The 19,091-nt window shown below is 39.0% G+C and overlaps 1 protein-coding gene across 5 annotated transcripts in view; it reads left to right on the top strand.

Moving 5' to 3' along the window:
* Positions 1 to 19,091, top strand: part of BCAS3 (BCAS3 microtubule associated cell migration factor) — a 572,645-nt gene that overhangs the window by 283,316 nt on the left and 270,238 nt on the right. For all 5 annotated transcript variants that reach the window (XM_082679094.1, XM_082679096.1, XM_082679097.1 and 2 more), the window contains 2 exons: positions 2,107 to 2,303; positions 8,314 to 8,411. In XM_082679094.1, the coding sequence (XP_082535220.1) occupies positions 2,107 to 2,303; positions 8,314 to 8,411 (295 nt within the window). The remainder of the gene's footprint in view (positions 1 to 2,106; positions 2,304 to 8,313; positions 8,412 to 19,091) is intronic.

Here is a 19,091-nt window from a genome sequence, read left to right on the forward strand (position 1 = left end):
AGATTTCAAAATGATGAGATTACAAGTGACTTCATTACAAATGCTGTTATGTCTGTCTCAAGTCTGACATCATTTGGTGAAGTTAATGACTGGTCTCAGATTACCAATCCAGCAGCTTTTCATCAGACAGGTGCCTCAGTGGAGGCCGGGTGCAGTTTCATTGCTTTCTCAGGGAAGGGAGCCCGAAAAACTAAAGGGAATCTGGGAACTGGAGAATCAAATTGTTTCTAGGTGACATACATTTCATCACACCAAAAATACTCCCAGGAAGATCCTTGAAGGATCTTGATGCGTATGGAGATACATCATTTCTTGAGGATACCACGATAAATTTAAAAAAAAAAAAAAGAATGCTGGCAAAGAAACCACTGTCCTTCACTTCCACATTTCAATTAGGAAAAGGGGTAATGTGTGCTGTCAGTGTGAAAGTATCTACAATATGTTTGTGCTGCATACAACAGGAGAGTGAGCAGGAACATCTGGCCATTGCCTCAGTGAAATTGCACAGGCATCTGTTTACCTCTCGGCTCTGTGACACTGATGGTTTTGAGCTTAAAATACACAGAATGCTTTATCTGTGGCCTCATTTACATTGCTGAATACAACTTCTTGAATGAGAAATCACTGTCCTAAATCTGAGTAGTTTTCTCCCTGTGTTTAGTGGGAATGTGAATATTGTTCCAAGACCGTGATGCTTTTGCCCTTTAGGACTTACAAACACAGAGCTGCACTCCGTGAACCTTTTCAGTTACATTTTGTTAAGAATTAATCACTGCAATCAGAGAAATGCGATTAAATATAAAAGAACTCAGGGCAAAACTAAGGCACATGGCAAGTCAGTTCCATAAAGTATGTATACAGACGTGGATGTAGCAATTACAAGACATTGAGAAATAGTGTTTTACCAAAGGTTTGCATATTTAGTCTCTTATTCAAGTCGCTCATTTGTAAAATCACATGTTTATTTTTAGGTTTTACCCTGTGTCTTACTCTCTGCATTGTCTAATATTGGCAACATTCCATACCCCCTCCTTAGAGCATGAAATTCATAAAGCATTCTGTTATTACTGTTTTGCAGCATTTAAAATACCTATGTGAATGTTCATGGTAGTTGAGAAAACAATCTAATTAAGAAATGGTATTTTGAAGACAAATCTAGTTTGAGGGAAAATATATAGTCCTCTCTTACATTAAAAATGAAATTTGGAGGATTTTGAGGGCAGTAAATATTATAGTGTTTAATTGTGGAAAGAAACTGGCTTTGGGTATTAAATTATTTCAGACCTTTTCTTTTCCTTGGATAGTTCAAGAACAACTTCACATTTGTCATGAGCTTGGTCCTCAATGAAGGAATTACTTTTAATCTGTGGATTGATAGGTGTAGTATTCACTGCATGCCCACAAAGTGGTAAGTACTGTCTAGAATGAGTGAAAAACGTAGTCCCTAGGGAGCCAGTGCTCGGTATATGAGGCAGGCAACTGATGCTTTTATTCTCATGTGATTTTTGTGTTATATATGTGGGGTGCATGTGTGTGTGTGTATTTGTGTTTACATATACACACATATATTTACACATACACAAAACGAGTTTCTGGTATTGATATATTTTGGTGAGGACCTGTAGAGGGATGTAGTGAATGTCTCTATAGGTTGCTATTGTCATCACCTTTTTAAAAAATATTTATTTATTTATTTATTATTATTATTTTTTGACTGCGCCTAGTCTTAGTTGCAGCACACGGGATCTTTTGTTACGGTGTGCAGGCTCCAGAGCACATGGGCTCTGTAGTTGCAGCACACAGGCTCTCCAGTTGCGGCATGCGGGCTTAGTTGCCCTGCAGCATGTGGGATCTTAGTTCCCCGACCAGGGATTGAACCAGTGTCCCCTGCGTTGCAAGACAGATTCTTAACCACTGGACCATCAGGGAAGTCCCTGTCATCACCTTTTGATTGTAGATGCCCTGTCCCTCTTCCACTTGGTTAAGATGGGCTTCTTGGAGAATGTGAGTGTTCAGAGCTGAGACTGGGGTGAGGGGGGTGGATCATGAAAGGCTCTCAAAGGGAGAGCCTAATATATTTCAATCATGATTCCTAATCTGTTCCAGGTAGAAATTGTAACGCACACCGGACCCCACAGACGTCTGTGGATGGGTCCACAGTTCCAGTTCAAAACCATCCATCCCTCAGGCCAAACCACAGTCATATCATCCAGTTCATCTGTGTTGCAGTCTCATGGTCCAAGTGATACTCCACAGCCCCTTTCGGATTTTGATACAGATGATCTTGATCTCAACAGTCTCAGGTAAGAAATAAGAACTAGAGAGTGATTTGAACACATTAATATGTTCATTTGTCGTTAACATCTTAGATAATATTTGCATTTCCCCTTTTGACGCTGTATCACGTTGCAGAATACATGCAGTGTAACTTGTGGTTCATCATTATCACTGGGGATCTTATGTGAGATCTTATCACATCCAATAAATATTTGTGTTCTGGATTGTACTTCCCTAAATCTAATATTCAGTGTACTTTTTAAAGCCGTCTTATTTTATGATGCCTTTCTCCTATTTCTGATATCTGTCTCTTTATCTGTCTTGCTATATTTTCATCATATATATTCTCGATTCTTACTTGTAAGAATCACAGTAGTTTACAGAGTATGCTTTTTATTATTAGCATTTTTTTTAATGTAATTGAGAACTTTTTGACTTTTGTGCTTTTCTGTTTGCTTAGCAGTTTAATTTGTTACACCAAGACTTGACACATTAGGATACAACAGACAGTGAAGGGCTCAGTCTAATGCAATATAATCTCCCTTTCCTGTGTTCTTTTAAAAAAGAATTCTACAGTGTATTTTTATTTGAATCTAAAATAGCCCTCTGACCTTTTTCTTGCATCTCTTTTTTAAAAATTGTGGAAAAATGTGTCCCAATCCTATGTTGGAAATATGTTTTTATTCTACTTCGTCAACATGAATAACAAATCTTTATAACAATGCAAAAGCTGTTGCAGAGGTGGATTAGGCCTAGATATTTCTTCTTTAAGAATAACTCATATAATGAAGCATGTCTCCTGTAATACCTTTCTAAGTATTTTAGTTTTGTGTTGTTTTTTTTTTTATTGCGGTACGTGGGCCTCTCACTGTTGTGGCCTCTCTCGTTGCGGAGCACAGGCTCCGGACGCACAGGCTCAGCGGCCATGGCTCCCGGGCCCAGCCGCTCCGTGGCATGTGGGATCTTCCCGGACTAGGGCACGAACCCGCGTCCCCTGCATCGGCAGGCGGACTCTCAACCACTGCTCCACCAGGGAAGCCCAGTATTTTAGTTTTCTTTGTATTTTATTTCTTCCATACATTTTTGGGGTTTTTGGTTCAGTATATTTTCTTCAGCTTTCTAGAAGTGGCACTTCTCCCTAAGATGTGAGGCAATAGTGACAATACAGTGGGTGCTAGACCATTTTTCATAGGTACTAATTATAAAATATGATCCAGTTTCAGAAAGTCAAGTAGAGTCAGTCCTTAGCTTAGTGAATAAGTGCATATTCAAATGTTTTTATAGGTTATTTTGTTACTTAAATGTTAATAAAATAGACCCATAAAACTATGTTTATTCTCTTTACTAAAGTATTCACAAGATTCTCCCCCCACCTTTTTTTCTTTCTGTTGATTGTCACCCGCTACTCTGATAAGACCCTGTCCCTTTTCTTTGGAGGACATCCTCAGCTCCTGTATACACAGCTCTGTTCCTTTGGGTTTTTTGTTTGTTTCTTTTTTTGTTTTTAAAGTTTTTTTTTTTTTTGATATGGACCATTTTTAAAGTCTTTATTGAATTTATTACAATATTGCTTCTGTTTTCTGTTTTGGTTTTTTGGCCACAAGGCATGTGGGATCTTAGCTCCCCGACCAGGAGTCGAACACGCACCCCCTGCGCTGGAAGGTGAAGTCCTAACCACTGGACTGCCAGGGAAGTCCCCTGTTCCTTTGTTTTTGACCTCCCCTAGCTTTCTTATCCCTGTTCTTACCCCTGTTCCTTTGTTTTTGACCTCCCCTAGCTTTCTTACCCCTTATTTCAGATACAGTTCTTCATTTAAAAGCTCTCTAACTTGCTTCTTCAGACAGAGCTTTATTCCTGAAATCCTTCCAGAAATTTCCTCAGGGACTTTTCTTTTTCTTATACTAAAGAGCTCCCGGTATTTAAATTGTTTCTGTCCTGTTTGTTGGGAACATATAAATATTAGAAACCGGGCTTCCCTGGTGGCACAGTGGTTGAGAGTCTGCCTGCCAATGCAGGGGACACGGGTTCGTGCCCCGGTCTGGGAAGATCCCACATGCCGCGGAGAGGCTGGGCCCGTGAGCCATGGCCGCTGAGCCTGTGCGTCCGGAGCCTGTGCTCCGCAACGGGAGAGGCCACAACAGTGAGAGGCCCACGTATAGCAAAAAATAATAATAATAATAAATAAATAAATATTAGAAACCTTTATGTTAGTCCCAGGTTTATAATTTTTTTTTATTTCACTTGTAGTTTATATTTAAACATTTAAGCATATAGGCTCTTGGTTATGACCTTAACCCCATTAGAACACAGTTTTGGTGGAAAATTCAGATTTACCTCACATCATTTCAATTATGTGTCCTGTTTAGTACCATTTCCTGCCCAGCATCCAGTTAGAAATCCCACTCTTTATATTCTCCTCACTCCTGTCCACTATCACTTTATCCCAGCTCCTCACCTCTGGTTCTACATTTCTTTAGGCTTATGCACAATGGCAGTATGTCTGTTGACTTTACCTTCTTCTTTATTTATTTAATTTATTTTTATTAATTTATTTTTGGCTGCGTTGGGTCTTCCTTGCTGTGCACGGGCTTTCCCTAGTTGTGGTGAGCGGGGCCTACACTTCGTTGTGGTGGCTTCTCTTGTTGCCGAGCGTGGGCTTTAGGCACGCGGGCTTCAGTAGTTGTGGCACGTGGGCTCAGTAGTTGTGGCTCGTGGGCTCTAGAGCGCAGGCTCAGTAGTTGTGGCGCATGGGCTTAGTTGCTCCGCGGCATGTGGGATCTTCCTGGGCCAGGGCTCGAACCCGTGTCCCCTGCACTGGCAGGCGGAATCTTAACCACTGCGCCACCAGGGAAGCGGCCCCGTACCTTCTCCTTTAAATTGTGAAGACTTGTTCAGATTTTTTGGCTCAACTGACCCTTTACACCTGGTACCTTGTCCTATACCTCATATTGCTAAGGATTACTTGATGCTGTGGTATTCTGCCTCCCTGTATCCTAACCAAAATGGCAACAGTCAGGTGTATTGGTGGCTGTCTTATCTATAACAGGCATGGCTGTTAGGCATGGCTAACCTCATACCAGCTCCTTATTTGGAATAGGGATTTAACTCGTTAAAAAGGTCAATGAAATATTTATTAATAGACCTGAGAAATAGATAATGTAAAAGAAAGTGAAATATAAAACCTAGTTTTCCATTCAAGATTAGCTCCTAAGAAATCAGTTTCATTTTATCATTTTATTTTTTCATCTAGTTAATTAATACATCCATCAACTGATGTATTTTATATATGTATGTTGTGAATTTTCTGTGTGTGAGAACATTTAACTTCTACTCTTTTAGCAAACTTCAGTTATATAATATAGTTTTATTAACCATAGTCACCGTGTGATACATTAGATCTTCACACCTTAATCATATTATTTTAATTGATATATAATTCACATAACATAAAATTCACTGTACAATTCAGTGGCTTTATTACAGTCTAATTCTAGGACATTTCCATCACCCCCACCAGTTTTTTTTGGGTCTTTTTTAAATTATTATTATGGAAAAATTTCAAGCATATATAAAAATACGTAAAGTTAAAGAGAATAATAGAATTAACCCCTGTGTATCCGTTGCCCAGCTTCAACACATCAATTCTTGGCCAGTCTTCTTTCATCTATAGCCCAGTCCATACCCCACCCACAACTCTGGATGATTCAGAAACTCCAATGCTATAAAGTGAGTTAATAATAGGAAAATTATTAGGCCACATAAATTATTTAGATTGGGAAGGAGCTTTGATTTGCATGCACTGGGCATGTCTAACGGGCTAGCTTCTTGTTTCTTATAAGACCCAGAAAACATCTCTTCTAGAAACTTCAAATAAACTCTTCCTCTCTTCTCACTGGCCCTCATTTGCTTCGGCCTGCCCATCCCTGAGCTAATTAATCTCACCATGAGATAATGGGATTACCATGACTGATTTGGGAAAATGACCTGGGGCAGAAGGCATACTGGTTAGGGCACCATTATCGTCCACTACAGCAGTGATCATCAACATTTCCAACTTCCAGTACTAGATCAAATGCATCATTTTTCATCCCCCCCGCCCCATTTCTTTCTTTCATACAACAAATGCATATACATTCGAGCTGTGCTTTCAATAAGGACTCTTTTGGGACTTCCCTGGTGGCGCAGTGGTTAAGAATCCGCCTGTCAATTCCCACATGCCACGGAGCAACCAAGCCCATGTGCCACAACTACTGAGCCCGCGCTCTAGAGCCCGTGAGCCACAACTACTGAGCCCGTGAGCCACAAGTACTGAGCCCGTGTGCCACAACTACTGAAGCCCGTGCGCCTAGAGCCCGTGCTCCGCAACAAGAGAAGCCACCGCAATGAGAAGCCCGCGCACCGCAACGAAGAGGAGCCTCCACTCTCTGCAACTAGAAAAAACCCCCGCACAGCAGCGAAGACCCAGTGCAGCCAAAAATAAATAAATAAATTTATTTAAAAAACATACAAAAATACCTCTTCACAAAGATTAACTCAATGGATCACGGATCTAAATGTAAAAAGCAAAATTTAAAAAAAAAAAAAAGGACTCTTTTTCTGTAGTCCATAATTGGTATGTCAGGCTTCTATAATCTGTCCCATGGTGCTTATCGATTCTTATCTTCCACCAGTATCCACTATAAACCCTATGCTTAAGCCAAATCATGCTCCTCAAGATGCCCTCCATTTATCATGCTTGGTCACAATTCCAAGGGTTCACTTGTTCTAGTTCTATGTTTAAAGGGCACTTCTTGCCCCTTTGCATATATACACATCCTAAGACTGTATATAGGTCCAATTTCTTTTTTTTTTTTACATCTTTATTGGAGTATAATTGCTTCACAATGGTGTGTTAGTTTCTGCTTTATAACAAAGTGAATCAGTTATACATATACATACGTTCCCATATCTCTTCCCCCTTGCGTCTCCCTCCCTCCCACACTCCCTATCCCACCCCTCCAGGCCAATTTCTGTTATAGCGCCATAAGATCATCTCGATCTGCTGTGGACTGTACATTCCTTCCCCCATTTCTTCATTCTGAGCTTTCATTACCTATTTCATTCATTTTCACACTCCAGTTTTCTTTTGCATCAGTCCTGAATGTCCATATGCTATACTATATATCTGCACACGGACTTTGTATTTCGTGTTTTGTTTCTGCTTGTTCCTAGAATAATACTGACACATGATTAATATTCAGCAAATACTTACTGAATGAACGAATCGCCAAAAATGCATGCTTATATTGTTATAACAAGTCTTTAGTCCTTTAAGTTGCCTGGGCCTCTCAAGTCTTTTAGCCATACAGAAATTTTTGTGTGAATAGTATTAATCTAATACAACTGGAAATAGACTCTTGGCATTTATAGATTTGCCATTCCCAAGCACCTTGAAATTGTATGTAGTAAACTGCAATTTTGCTGAGACTCTAATTGATTCTTCAATGCTAATTGATGATTTTATGGAGGTAACTCAGTTAGACAGTAGTAATCCTAGCTAACCCCCTGGCAGCCAGATCCCAGCACAGCTTTGTTATCCTATGCTTGTTGTCATATATAAAGTAACTTTCATTAAGGATTTTAAGGGAGTGACTCAAAATCTGTATCTATTAAGGAAGGCATGGTTCTATTCATGAATTTGAAGATTCTCAAAACTTTTCATCTCCTTTGCAAATGCCAAAGTTTTCAGTATAATGTGTTTTGTGTCCTCTCCCATGCTGCTTAATTTATCCCTTTAAATTAATTTCAGTTTTTCAGTCCCTTGCTTAAAACCTGTTGAAAACATACAAAGAGAAGAAGAGGTCTAGAGTGTAGAGAATGCTGTGCTTTAGCCTTCTATGAGAATAAGGGACTGCAGCTCCCCTGTTTGCCTTGTTTTAGAATGAATGGTTCTTTAATGGATTGGGCTATTCCAGCGTTCCTGATTTAAGATCTGTTGTAGCCAGCGACAGTTTTGATGCCAGTAACATACGTGAATTAAATTGAATTGCATTGCAGGATCCAGCCAGTCCGCTCTGACCCAGTCAGCATGCCAGGGTCATCCCGTCCAGTGTCTGATCGAAGGGGAATTTCCACCGTGATTGATGCTGCCTCAGGTAGAAAACTACCTCCAAAGTGTTTACTGGGTATTTCTGTGCATTTTTAATTTCTTTTCTCGCACAATGTAGCGAGTATATATTTTTTGCCATCTTCCTCTTCTTTTTTCGGGGGTGGTGGGGAGGGATGGCTGCGTGTGCACATGCACTTGTGTGTGCACGTGTGCGTGTGAGGGGGGTGTGTGTGTGTGTATTAAAACAGTACTGTGCCTACATTTGCTGCTAAACGACGCCATGCATTTAAATATTGTTAAGGTTGGTGAATGATGCGGTGGAGTTGGCACTTGATTAAATGTCAGGAACACAGTATTGAAGGCTACAGGTTGATGACTGTTTTGCCTTTGATCTCTCAAATGTGGAGAAGCAACCTTGACAGAGAACGTAAATACAATATATGGATTCAATTTACTCAACCTGTTGAGTATCAAAGTGCCTGATCTGTGGAAGTAGAGAGTCCAAATGCTATAGCTTAAATGGTTTTATTATTGAAAGCATAAAGTTTAGAAATTCATTAACTTAACTCTATCTATCACAATGATTAACTTCCTATCCTTGGAAGCAAGCCATGAATATGTGTCATCAGTACCTGGAAGTAGGTCTTTGTCTCTATAGGTGATAGTTGCTACATTAGTATTGTAAAACTGTTTTCTGCCAGGTCTGCCAAATAATAGAACTGCTCGTAATAATACATTTTCTCATCTCTAAATGCAGTCATAAAGAAAATAAGGACAGTGATGCTTTATATGTGGTGCATCTGTGGCGCATCTGAAGACAGCATACGGCAGGGTTTCATCAAAAAAGTCTCTTATAAGTAGAATTATTAAACCCTCGGCATTAGTCAGACAGTTGAGTCAGAGAGGATTTTAATCTATAGCAATTTCAAAATCCCTAGAGACAGCTGACTTGATTGAGGCTTAAAATGTGAAAGAAAAAGGAAACAAACACAAACCTGATTTGTGAGGGTCTCTTTTAAAGGACCAAAGCTTCTGTTTCTGATTCTGTCTCTGGATGTGTTTCGAAGTTCGAAAGCTCATGGGTTTCGTACGTTTTCTTGGCTTTCTGAACTATTTGTCAGTGGACTGTACCTTGTGTCTGATTGAGCTGTCCACTTCCGGGCTGTGCTTTCATTCTTAATGTAAACTCTTACTTTGGAGAACTCATACTTGTTCCTCTGCTTTAACTTGGCAACCAGGGTAGTCCCCTGGAAACAAGCACAGAAATATCTAAGGTCTCTAGCCTTGCACTGAATGAGATATTGAGATAGGTGACTTAAACAATAAATCTTTTTGATAGTTTCAGTCTGTCAATGCTAACAGATCCTGCTCATATGAAATTATCATTTACAATTGTGAATCCTGGAAATGATGTATTTTAACCTGAAGTATTTTATTCAAGATTTCAGTAGTAGGCTTTGTTGGTTTGGGGGTATTGGTTTTTTGTTTTTTTACGTTATTAAACTGCCATATTATTAATGTTTTAGTATCAGGTAACTAGCTATTTGTCAAGTGAAACACATGTCACTAAAGCAGTTCCCATGTGTGTTATTAAATGTACCATATTCAGTGCACAATTCTGGGTTAAGACTTGTATTTATCACATATCATTATCTCAATTTTAGCTCTTTGTAAAGTTCTCTCATGCCACAGAAAGGAACTTCAGTGAACTATTGCAACCATAGTTTTGTTTTACTCTGTTGCAAGAAGAGTTTTTAAGTTGATGTTTGAGCAGGGGATTCAGTCTTTGCCTTTGATTTACTCAGATTTCCATCAGAAAAACATGTAGGAGTTTCTAGGATATTGTTCTCCAACTCTGAGCCTCTGCCTGACAGTACTAATCTTTGGAGTAGAAAAGGACTTCTTGGTGACCAAGCTGTATTATTTTTCTCGGCCTCTTTTCACTCCAGAAAACTATAGCTCCTTTCAGAATGACAGCCAGAGAAATGAAATGTGCGTGCTACGTTCTCTAGCTGAGCTAAAGAAACCCCATAAATGAGGGATTAGACTTCTATGAATTATCCTCTACCTCTCAGATGGTTTGCATCCCTTTTGTTGAACATGTTTTTTAAGTGGGTGAATGATGTTTTGTTGGGGAAACTTCATCTACTTCTGTCTAATAGGACCACTTATTTAACAGTCTTACTTTCTATTGAGAAAAGATAGAGATAACAAGATAGAGGTTAGATGATTTGGGTTCTCATTTTGAAATTTATTTTATTGAAGTATAGTTGATTTACAATGTTGTGTTAATTTCTGCTGTACAGCAAAGTGACTCAGTTATACATATATACATTCTTTTTCATATTCTTTTCCATTGTGGTTTATCACAGGATATTGAATATAGTTCCCTGTGGTATACAGTAGGACTTTATTGTTTATCCACTCTGTATATAATAGTTTGCATCTGCTAATCTCAAACTCTGATTTGGGTTCTTTCTGAAAGGAAGTTTATGGGAAAATTCCGTTTTAGATTCTTCTACTAAAAAGAGTATAACATGTTTTTATAATTGCTCCTAAACCAGGAAGTGCGTCTCTGATTATGACCCATGCATTGGAGGCAGCTGCCTATTATGAAGATGCTAATCTGGAGTTTTGATTGCCTTTGCTTAGAGGGATATGACCAGTGTGGCACCTCCTCTTATCAGGGTTCATTGCTTTGTCTTACCGTCAAGCAATTTATACGACTAAACGTATTGTCTTTTTAATTGTTCCTATGGCATATTTTTTTTCTCCATTACCAGTAAAAGTGTAAAAAATATGAGAAAAATGTCACCCTGGAGCAGCTCAATCATTTAAGCATTCCAGTAAGTGTTGTCTCAAAATGTTAACACTGAAGATCTTCTTTTGACAGCCTGACATGCATCCGCCATCAATTAAGTTATCTGAAATATTCTTGAATCTCTCTTTTAACAACATCACCTTCCTGGGAAAAGACTTTCATGTGTTTATAATCCCTTTCAATTGTGAAAGGTAACCCTTATTCTGGTTACCTTTATTTTAGTGGCAGCTCTTGCTCTGTCTGTCTAAACCAGTGGTAGTATAATTATTTTTCATCTAATTACTTTTCAGAGGCATAGTATTTAAAAGTTTAATGTGACACTATCACATCTTTTGATGGCCGTGACAATTTTCAAAGTGAAAATATTATTTAAACCTTGGGTCTGTATGTTCCGTTTTAGGTATATGTGTATCTTGCAGTGTTATTCTACCGAAACTAAAAGAGATCAGCAGGGCATTGTGCCACTCTTGCTAGCAAATTTTTTTTTTTTCTTGATCATCTAATATGTTTGTGCTTCACTCCTTCACATGGAAATATATTACCTAAACTACATGTTTTTCACTTATTAACTTTGATAATTTAGGCACAGTGTAAATTCCATGCCTTTAGATACCTATGAACCAGCTTCTTGCTGTCTCTCTCTCTATATGTATATTTTAGACTCAGCAGATCTATACTGCTTTATATGTAGATGTTGCTTCCCATGACATGTTTCATCTGATCTTTGGAGTTTCAAAAGATACTGCCCTACCTCAGGTTTTGAGTTTAGATAATTGTATGAGGTTCCCTTCTTGACTGAGGAGAAGACCATTCTGGAAATGGACTTTATAGGATTTATCCATACACACGGGCTACCCAGAACAAATGGGATTTGAATGAACTGCTCCATCTTTCCGGTCCAACTGATTGACATCAGTGTCGGAATCTTAGACAGTATGTCTAGACAAAGCAATGCATGGATTACTTACTTTCTTTTTTTTTCCCTCCGTACATTCCTTTTTTTCCTAACATTCCTGGTTAGGTAACTAAGAATTTCTTCCCTTTGTCCTTTATAACATGTGTCCTTCTTTTGATAAAAGTGTAGGACCTGAAGAGAAAAAAAAAAATACTGTCAATGTCCTGTTCAAACTTGTCTCCCACATTGGTGACTGAAGTACTTGTTCCAGGCCTTGCAGGCTGTACTTGTTGGATAACTTAATAACAACTCTAATTGCTTTTGAGTCATCCACACAAAGAGCCTAGAAAGATCTGGTTCATCCTAAGTTTGTTTGTCCTCGTTTGTAGTTTTACTATGGAAATTGGTGTTTACCAAGAAAGAACTCAAAGCAACTGAGATTTAAAGACAAACTTATGCCTGACTTGTATGAAGAGCAGACATCTTTGTCAAACTCTACTAAAGTAAACATTTTATAGAGAAAATGTTATTAGAAGTGGTAAGAGCAGCATTGATGTACATTCCTGAGGCAGATGACAGTAGGAGAGGGAAAATTGTGACAGATAAGTAAAATGAGTTCTTATTCTTTAGAGCAGGCTTTTTGGTGCATAAGGTATTGGTGCTACTTCAAGCATTCCACTAAATAGGGTCAGAGTTGCAGACCTGGTATTTGTTGTTGTTCTTGACTCAAGAGAAATGTTATTTTTGTTGTACAATTGCAGTCATCTAAATGATTTCTAAGGAATTAATTAATTCAGGCTTCCAGCACCAATTCTTCTGGAAAGCGAAATAATATGTTTGCTTGAAGAAAATGGAAACTGGTTTGATTTGATTGATTTTATAATGATCACCTGTGCCTACTTTGTGTATTTGGCATTTGGTGCATCAGACCCTTAAAAGAACAAATAATACTCATTAGAAGAGTATGGTTGGGTAGGCAACAAGGATATTATTTGAGGAGTCAAATTTCTGCTGGAGGGACATTCTGATAGAGGCATGCTTTTATCTTACAGAGATTTTTCTGATGCGCTGGGGAAAGCATATTCCTAAGGACTGTATTTCCCTGTATCTACAGTTGCCATTTCAATCTGAGGCAGACAAACTTAGTTATTGCATCTTAAAGCCATCAGAGGCACAAGAGCTGCTGGTGGTAAGAAGCAAGAGATTTATAAGAAACACCATTTGGTCTACCATGGTGAGGCCACTTAGCTCCGTGACTTTTTTTTTTTTAACCATCATTATTGGAGTATAACTGCTTTACAATGGTGTGTTAGTTTCTGCTGTGTAACAAAGTGAATCAGCTCTATGTATACATATATCCCCATATCCCCTCTTTCTTGCGTTTCCCTCCCACCCTCCCTATCCCATCCCTCTAGGTGGTCACAAAGCACAAAGCTGATTGCCCTGTGCTATGCGGCTGCTTTCCACTAGCTATCTGTTTCACATTTGGTAGTGTATATATGTCCACGCCACTCTCTCACTTCGTCCCAGCTTACCCTTCCCCCTCCCCATGTCCTCAAGTCCATTCTCTATGTCTGCGTCTTTATTCCTGTTCTGCCCCTAGGTTCTTCAGAACGATTTTTTTTTTTTTTAGATTCCATATATATGCATTAGCATACGGTATTTGTTTTTCTCTTTCTGACTTACTTCACTCTGTATGACAGACTCTAGGTCCATCCACCTCACTACAAGTAACTCAGTATCATTTCTTTCTATGGCTGAGTAATACTCCATTGTATATATGTGCCACATCTTTATCCATTCATCTGTCGATGGACACTTAGGTTGCTTCCATGTCCTGGCTATCGTAAATAGCGCTGCAGTGAACATTGCGGTACATGACTCTTTTTGAATTATGGTTTTCTCTGGGTGTATGCCCAGTAGTGGGATTGCTGGGTCATATGGTAATTCTGTTTTTAGTTTTTTAAGGAACCTCCATACTGTTCTCCATAGTGGCTGTACCAATTTACATTCCCACCAACAGTGCAAGAGGGTTCCCTTGTCTCCACACCCTCTCCAGCATTTATTGTTTGTAGACTTTTTGATGATGCCCATTCTGACCAGTGTGAGGTGATACCTCATTGTAGTTTTTTTTTTTTTTTTTGTGGTACGTGGGCCTCTCACTGTTACGGCCTCTCCTGTTGGGGAGCACAGGCTCCGGACGTGCAGGCTTAGTGGCCATGGCTCATGGGCCCAGCCGCTCCACGGCATGTGGGATCTTCCCGGACCAGGGCACGAACCCATGTCCCCTGCATTGGCAGGCGGACTCTCAACCACTGCGCCACCAGGGAAGCCCCTCATTGTAGTTTTGATTTGAATTTCTCTAATGATTAGTGATGTTGAGCATCCTTTCATGTATTTGTTGGCAATCTATATCTTCTTTGGAGAAATGTCTCTTTAGGTCTTTTGACCATTTTTGGATTGGGTTGTTTGGTTTATTTGATATTGAGCTGCACGAGCTGCTTATATATTTGGGAGATTAATCCAGCTCCATGATTTTAAAACTAGAACTGAGTGACAGAAGCCATGATGTTATAATCATGGTCTTGAACTTTTGCTGAAACCTTCAACAAGTCATGTTTCCTACCTATCCATTCTTCTCTGCATCTGTAAAAAGAATTTAAGTTTCCCTATGTAAAAATTTGTTTCACCTCTTTTGGCAGGAATGTGTTCAAATTATTTCCTAAAATAATTCCCAGATATAAAGGATATAAAGTTCTTTTGAAATGTTGAGATATTTCTTTGAATAAACAATATGGTTTTCATTTAATAGAGTTCCAGATATTCTTTGTGATTATAAGGTGACGAAAACTCCAGGCATACTTGTACCTTGGGTATTCAAAGCCTATGTGGGATCAGTAAGAGGATTATGGATGAGGGTGAAATTAAAAGAAGGCTTAGTCCTGACCTGTGAACAGAGTCCCTCAGAGGGGAAGAAAGAGGTCAGTACTTTTACTTTGACACTATTTATACTTTAAACAGTAAATATTCAAACTAAGATATTAAGATTGGCTTTTTAATTAGAAATGAGGAAGTCTGTGCATTATTTCAGCTCTAATCTAATGAACACCTACTGCCTGTAGAGAATCAAAAATAAATTTTAGAGATTAAGAATATAGGGAAAAGACCTAGATTTCTCATCAGAAAAGTGCTCAGTCACATCTCTCTCCTTCTGATTTAAATATTCCTCTCATTCTTCTTTCTAATATTTATAGGATGTTAGAAGATGAAATTCAAGTTAACAATGTGGAAAATTTTAGCTCAGCATAATTAAGGAAAAAATCATTGCCCCACTTGAAAATGAAGAAACTGTAAACAGAGGTAGAAGAAGCTGCCGGGAAAGTTTTTTCTGATGACACATTACTTCTTTGAATAAATCTTTGTGTCAACTGAAACCTCGCCTTTGCTTTCTCTGTTGCAAGCACCGAGTCCTTGACATGACTTTAAGTCTTTCCTAAGCATTTTGAGAAGGAATTGATGGAATTCTCCCTGCTGTTGATATACCAGGTTACCACATATTTACATGGGACTTTTGGGCCAAAAAACCCAACATTTCTTTTTTGTACCTTTATTACTACATCTTTAACAGAAGTCTGGACTGTTTATGTAGTCTGTTGCCTGAGACTGTGGTGGCAGAGGGACAATATTGGGGGCAGTATTAGAATTTGTTTAAGTCTGAACCGGGAATTCCATCTGTCTTAGTGACATTAGTGTCAAACTGTTAGTGCCACACTATTTTAAATTGTGTCCAAGAGCCTGAGGCTTATGCTTATAGGTGCCATCTATAAACTTAGAAACAAACAAAAGAGCCTCTCTACATTGAATATGAAAGCCCAGTGAGCAATTAAAAACCAGCCTGGGACCTCACCCGGACAACTAGTCGGAACCAGAGCTCTTGATATTCCCCTGGATATTGTTGAAAACTGTCAGAGAAAAACTAAAGCAAATAATCAAAGTGGAAATAATTGTTCCCGGGAACAGTTTTGTTTTCAAAGCTTGGTGCAGTGGAAGGAATAGTGGCTAGTCACTTACGAATCTTTGGTTCTAGTCTCAGCTCTGCTTGGAACTACCTCTTTAAGAATTTGCTTCAAAACCCAAGGCTTGCTTCTATAAAAGGAAGAAAAGAATTGAAGTAGGTTATTTGCAAAGTCCCTTCCAGCTTGAAAAATTGATACATCCGTACTTCAGATCACCTTTGAAGAATTTTTTAAAATTAGGGTACAGTTTACATATAGCAAAAATGCACATATCTTAAGCATACAGCTTGATCAATTTTTATGCCCGTGTAATCACCAGGCAGATCAAGTTCGAATATTTCCATCACGCCAGAAAGTTCCTTTATTTCTCTTCCAGTCAAGACTACCTTTGGCCTAGACTATGACTTTTATCATCATAAGTTAGCTTTGTCTATATTGAACTTCGTGTAAATGGAATCATTCTGTACATACTCTTTTGTGTCTGGCTTCTTTTACTCAACTTAATGTTTTCGAGATTCATCCAGGTATTACATGTGTCACTAGTTCATTTTTTTCTACATTGCAGTGTGGTTTGAATGTAACACAGTTTATATATCCATTACCCTGTTGTTTTTAGCTTTTGGCATATTATTAATAAAGCTTCTATAAACTTTTCTGTATAAGTCTGTTTTTTTTTGGGGGGTGCATATACGTTCATATCTTTGGGGCCTATACCTAGGATTGGAAGTGCTGGCTCACAAGGTAGGCATGTGTTTAGCTTTATTAGGATCTGCCAAGAAAGTATCCCTAAATGACTATACCATTTTTTCATTCTGAACGGCAATGTAGGAGCTATTCTAGTGAATGTAAACTGTGGTTTTAATTTGCTTTTCTCTGATGAATACTGATGTTGTGCACCTTGAATATACTTACTGGCGATTTGGATATCTTCTTTTGCAATGTATTTGTGAAGTCTTTCACCAGTTTTTGTTGGGTCTGCTGTCTTTATTGAATTTCAAGGGTTCTTTAACTATTCTGGGTAAGGTCTTTCATTGGATATTTTGCCAGTATGTTCTTTCAGTTCATCGCCTTTTCACTTTCTTATTGGTGTTTTTTGACAAAGCAGAAACCCAAACTTTCCATTGTTTTCCCTTTTATGTTTTCTGATGCTTTTCTCTAGTAATTATATGGTTTTGGCCTTTGCATTTAGGTCTATTATCCTTTTCAAATTATTTTTTATTACGATATGAGGCAAGGATCAAGGTTCAGTTTCTTCCGTACAAATGTCTCGTTCCTGCACTGTTCATTGAAAATATATGCCTTTTGATGATGCCTTTCCTTTTTTCTTTCTTTTTTTTTTTTTTTTTTTTGCGGTACGCGGGCCTCTCACTATCGTGGCCTCTCCCATTGCGGAGCACAGGCTCCGGACGCGCAGGCTCAGCGGCCATGGCTCATGGGCCTAGCCACTCCGCGGCATGTGGGATCTTCCCGGACCCGGGCACAAACCCGCGTCCCCTGCATCGGCAGGCGGACTCTCAACCACTGCGCCACCAGGGAAGCCTACCTTTTCTTTTTTTTTTTTGAATTTATTTTTGGCTGTGTTGGGTCTTTGTTGCTGCGTCGGCTTTCTCTAGTTGCGGCGAGCGGGTGCTACTCTTCGCTGTGGTGCGTGGGCTTCTCATTGCAGTGGCCTCTCCTGTTGCAGAGCATGGGCTCTAGGGCGTGTGGGCTTCAGTAGTTGTGGTTCACGGGCTCTAGAGCGCAGGCTCAGTAGTTGTGGTACACGGGCTTGGTTGCTCAGCGGCATGTGGGATCTTCCTGGACCAGGGCTTGAACCCGTGTCCCCTTAATTGGCAAGCGGATTCTTAACCATTACACCACCAGGGAAGTCCCGATGATGCCTTTTAAAATAATCATATTTTTCCTGGGTTCTCTATTTTCTTCCACATATGTGTGTGTATGTGTATATATATATGTATATATATATACATATATATATGTATATATATATGTCTTTATACCACTATCATACTATCTTGAAAACTGGAGCTGTTTAGTAACTTTTGAAATGTAGCAGATTAATGTCTCTACTTTTTTTTTTTTTTTTTTTTTTTGCGGTACGCGGGCTTCTCACTGTTTTGGCCTCTCCCGTTGTGGAGCACAGGCTCCAGATGCACAGGCTCAGCGGCCATGGCTCACAGGCCCAGCCGCTCCGCGGCATGTGGGATCTTCCCAGACCGGGGCACAAACCCGTGTCCCCTGCATCGGCAGGCAGACTCTCAACCACTGCACCACTAGGGAAGCCCTCTACTTTTTTTTTCAAGTATATCTTGGCTATTCTAGAATATAGAATATAAATTCATGTATCAGTTTATCTTTGCATTTCCACACACATGCATATGTACATACATACTGGTGGATGGTATGGTCCACGGACATCTGGAAGTCCCCAGTACACTTCCAAGGGGTCAGTGCGTGAAAACTATTTTTATAAATATGAAGTCATTATTTGTCTTTTTTATACTGTCTTGACATTTAGTATAGATTGTGCTGAAGCAATGGTAGATAAAACTGATGGCATCTTAGCATACTTAAAAGCAGTGGCACCAAACTATGCTTGCAGCCAATGCAACTCACTCACAGTTAAAAAAAAAAAAAAGATATAATTACTTAAGGCTGTCTTTGATATAGTAAACATTATTAATTTTACTAAATTTTAAAATCTAATACATTTAATTAAATTTTCATGCTTGTGTACTTCTTTTTAATGTTCTATATATCACAGTCGAATTAATGCACAATGTTGTCTTGAGGAAATGCACTTGTGTGTTTGTTGTGCACTGAACTAGCAACTGTTTTCATGGAATGCAATTTTACTTGAAAGAACAGCTGACAAACTATGTTTATTCAGGCATTGGTATTTGGCAGAAATTTTCTCAAAAATAAAGTAAGCCTGTCATTTCAAAGAAGACAACTTGCAGTATTTACTACCAATGGTAGAAATTCTAGTCTTCA

The sequence above is a fragment of the Grampus griseus genome, assembly GCF_964374135.1.
Source record: "Grampus griseus genome assembly, chromosome: 20".
Lineage (NCBI taxonomy): Eukaryota > Metazoa > Chordata > Mammalia > Artiodactyla > Delphinidae > Grampus > Grampus griseus.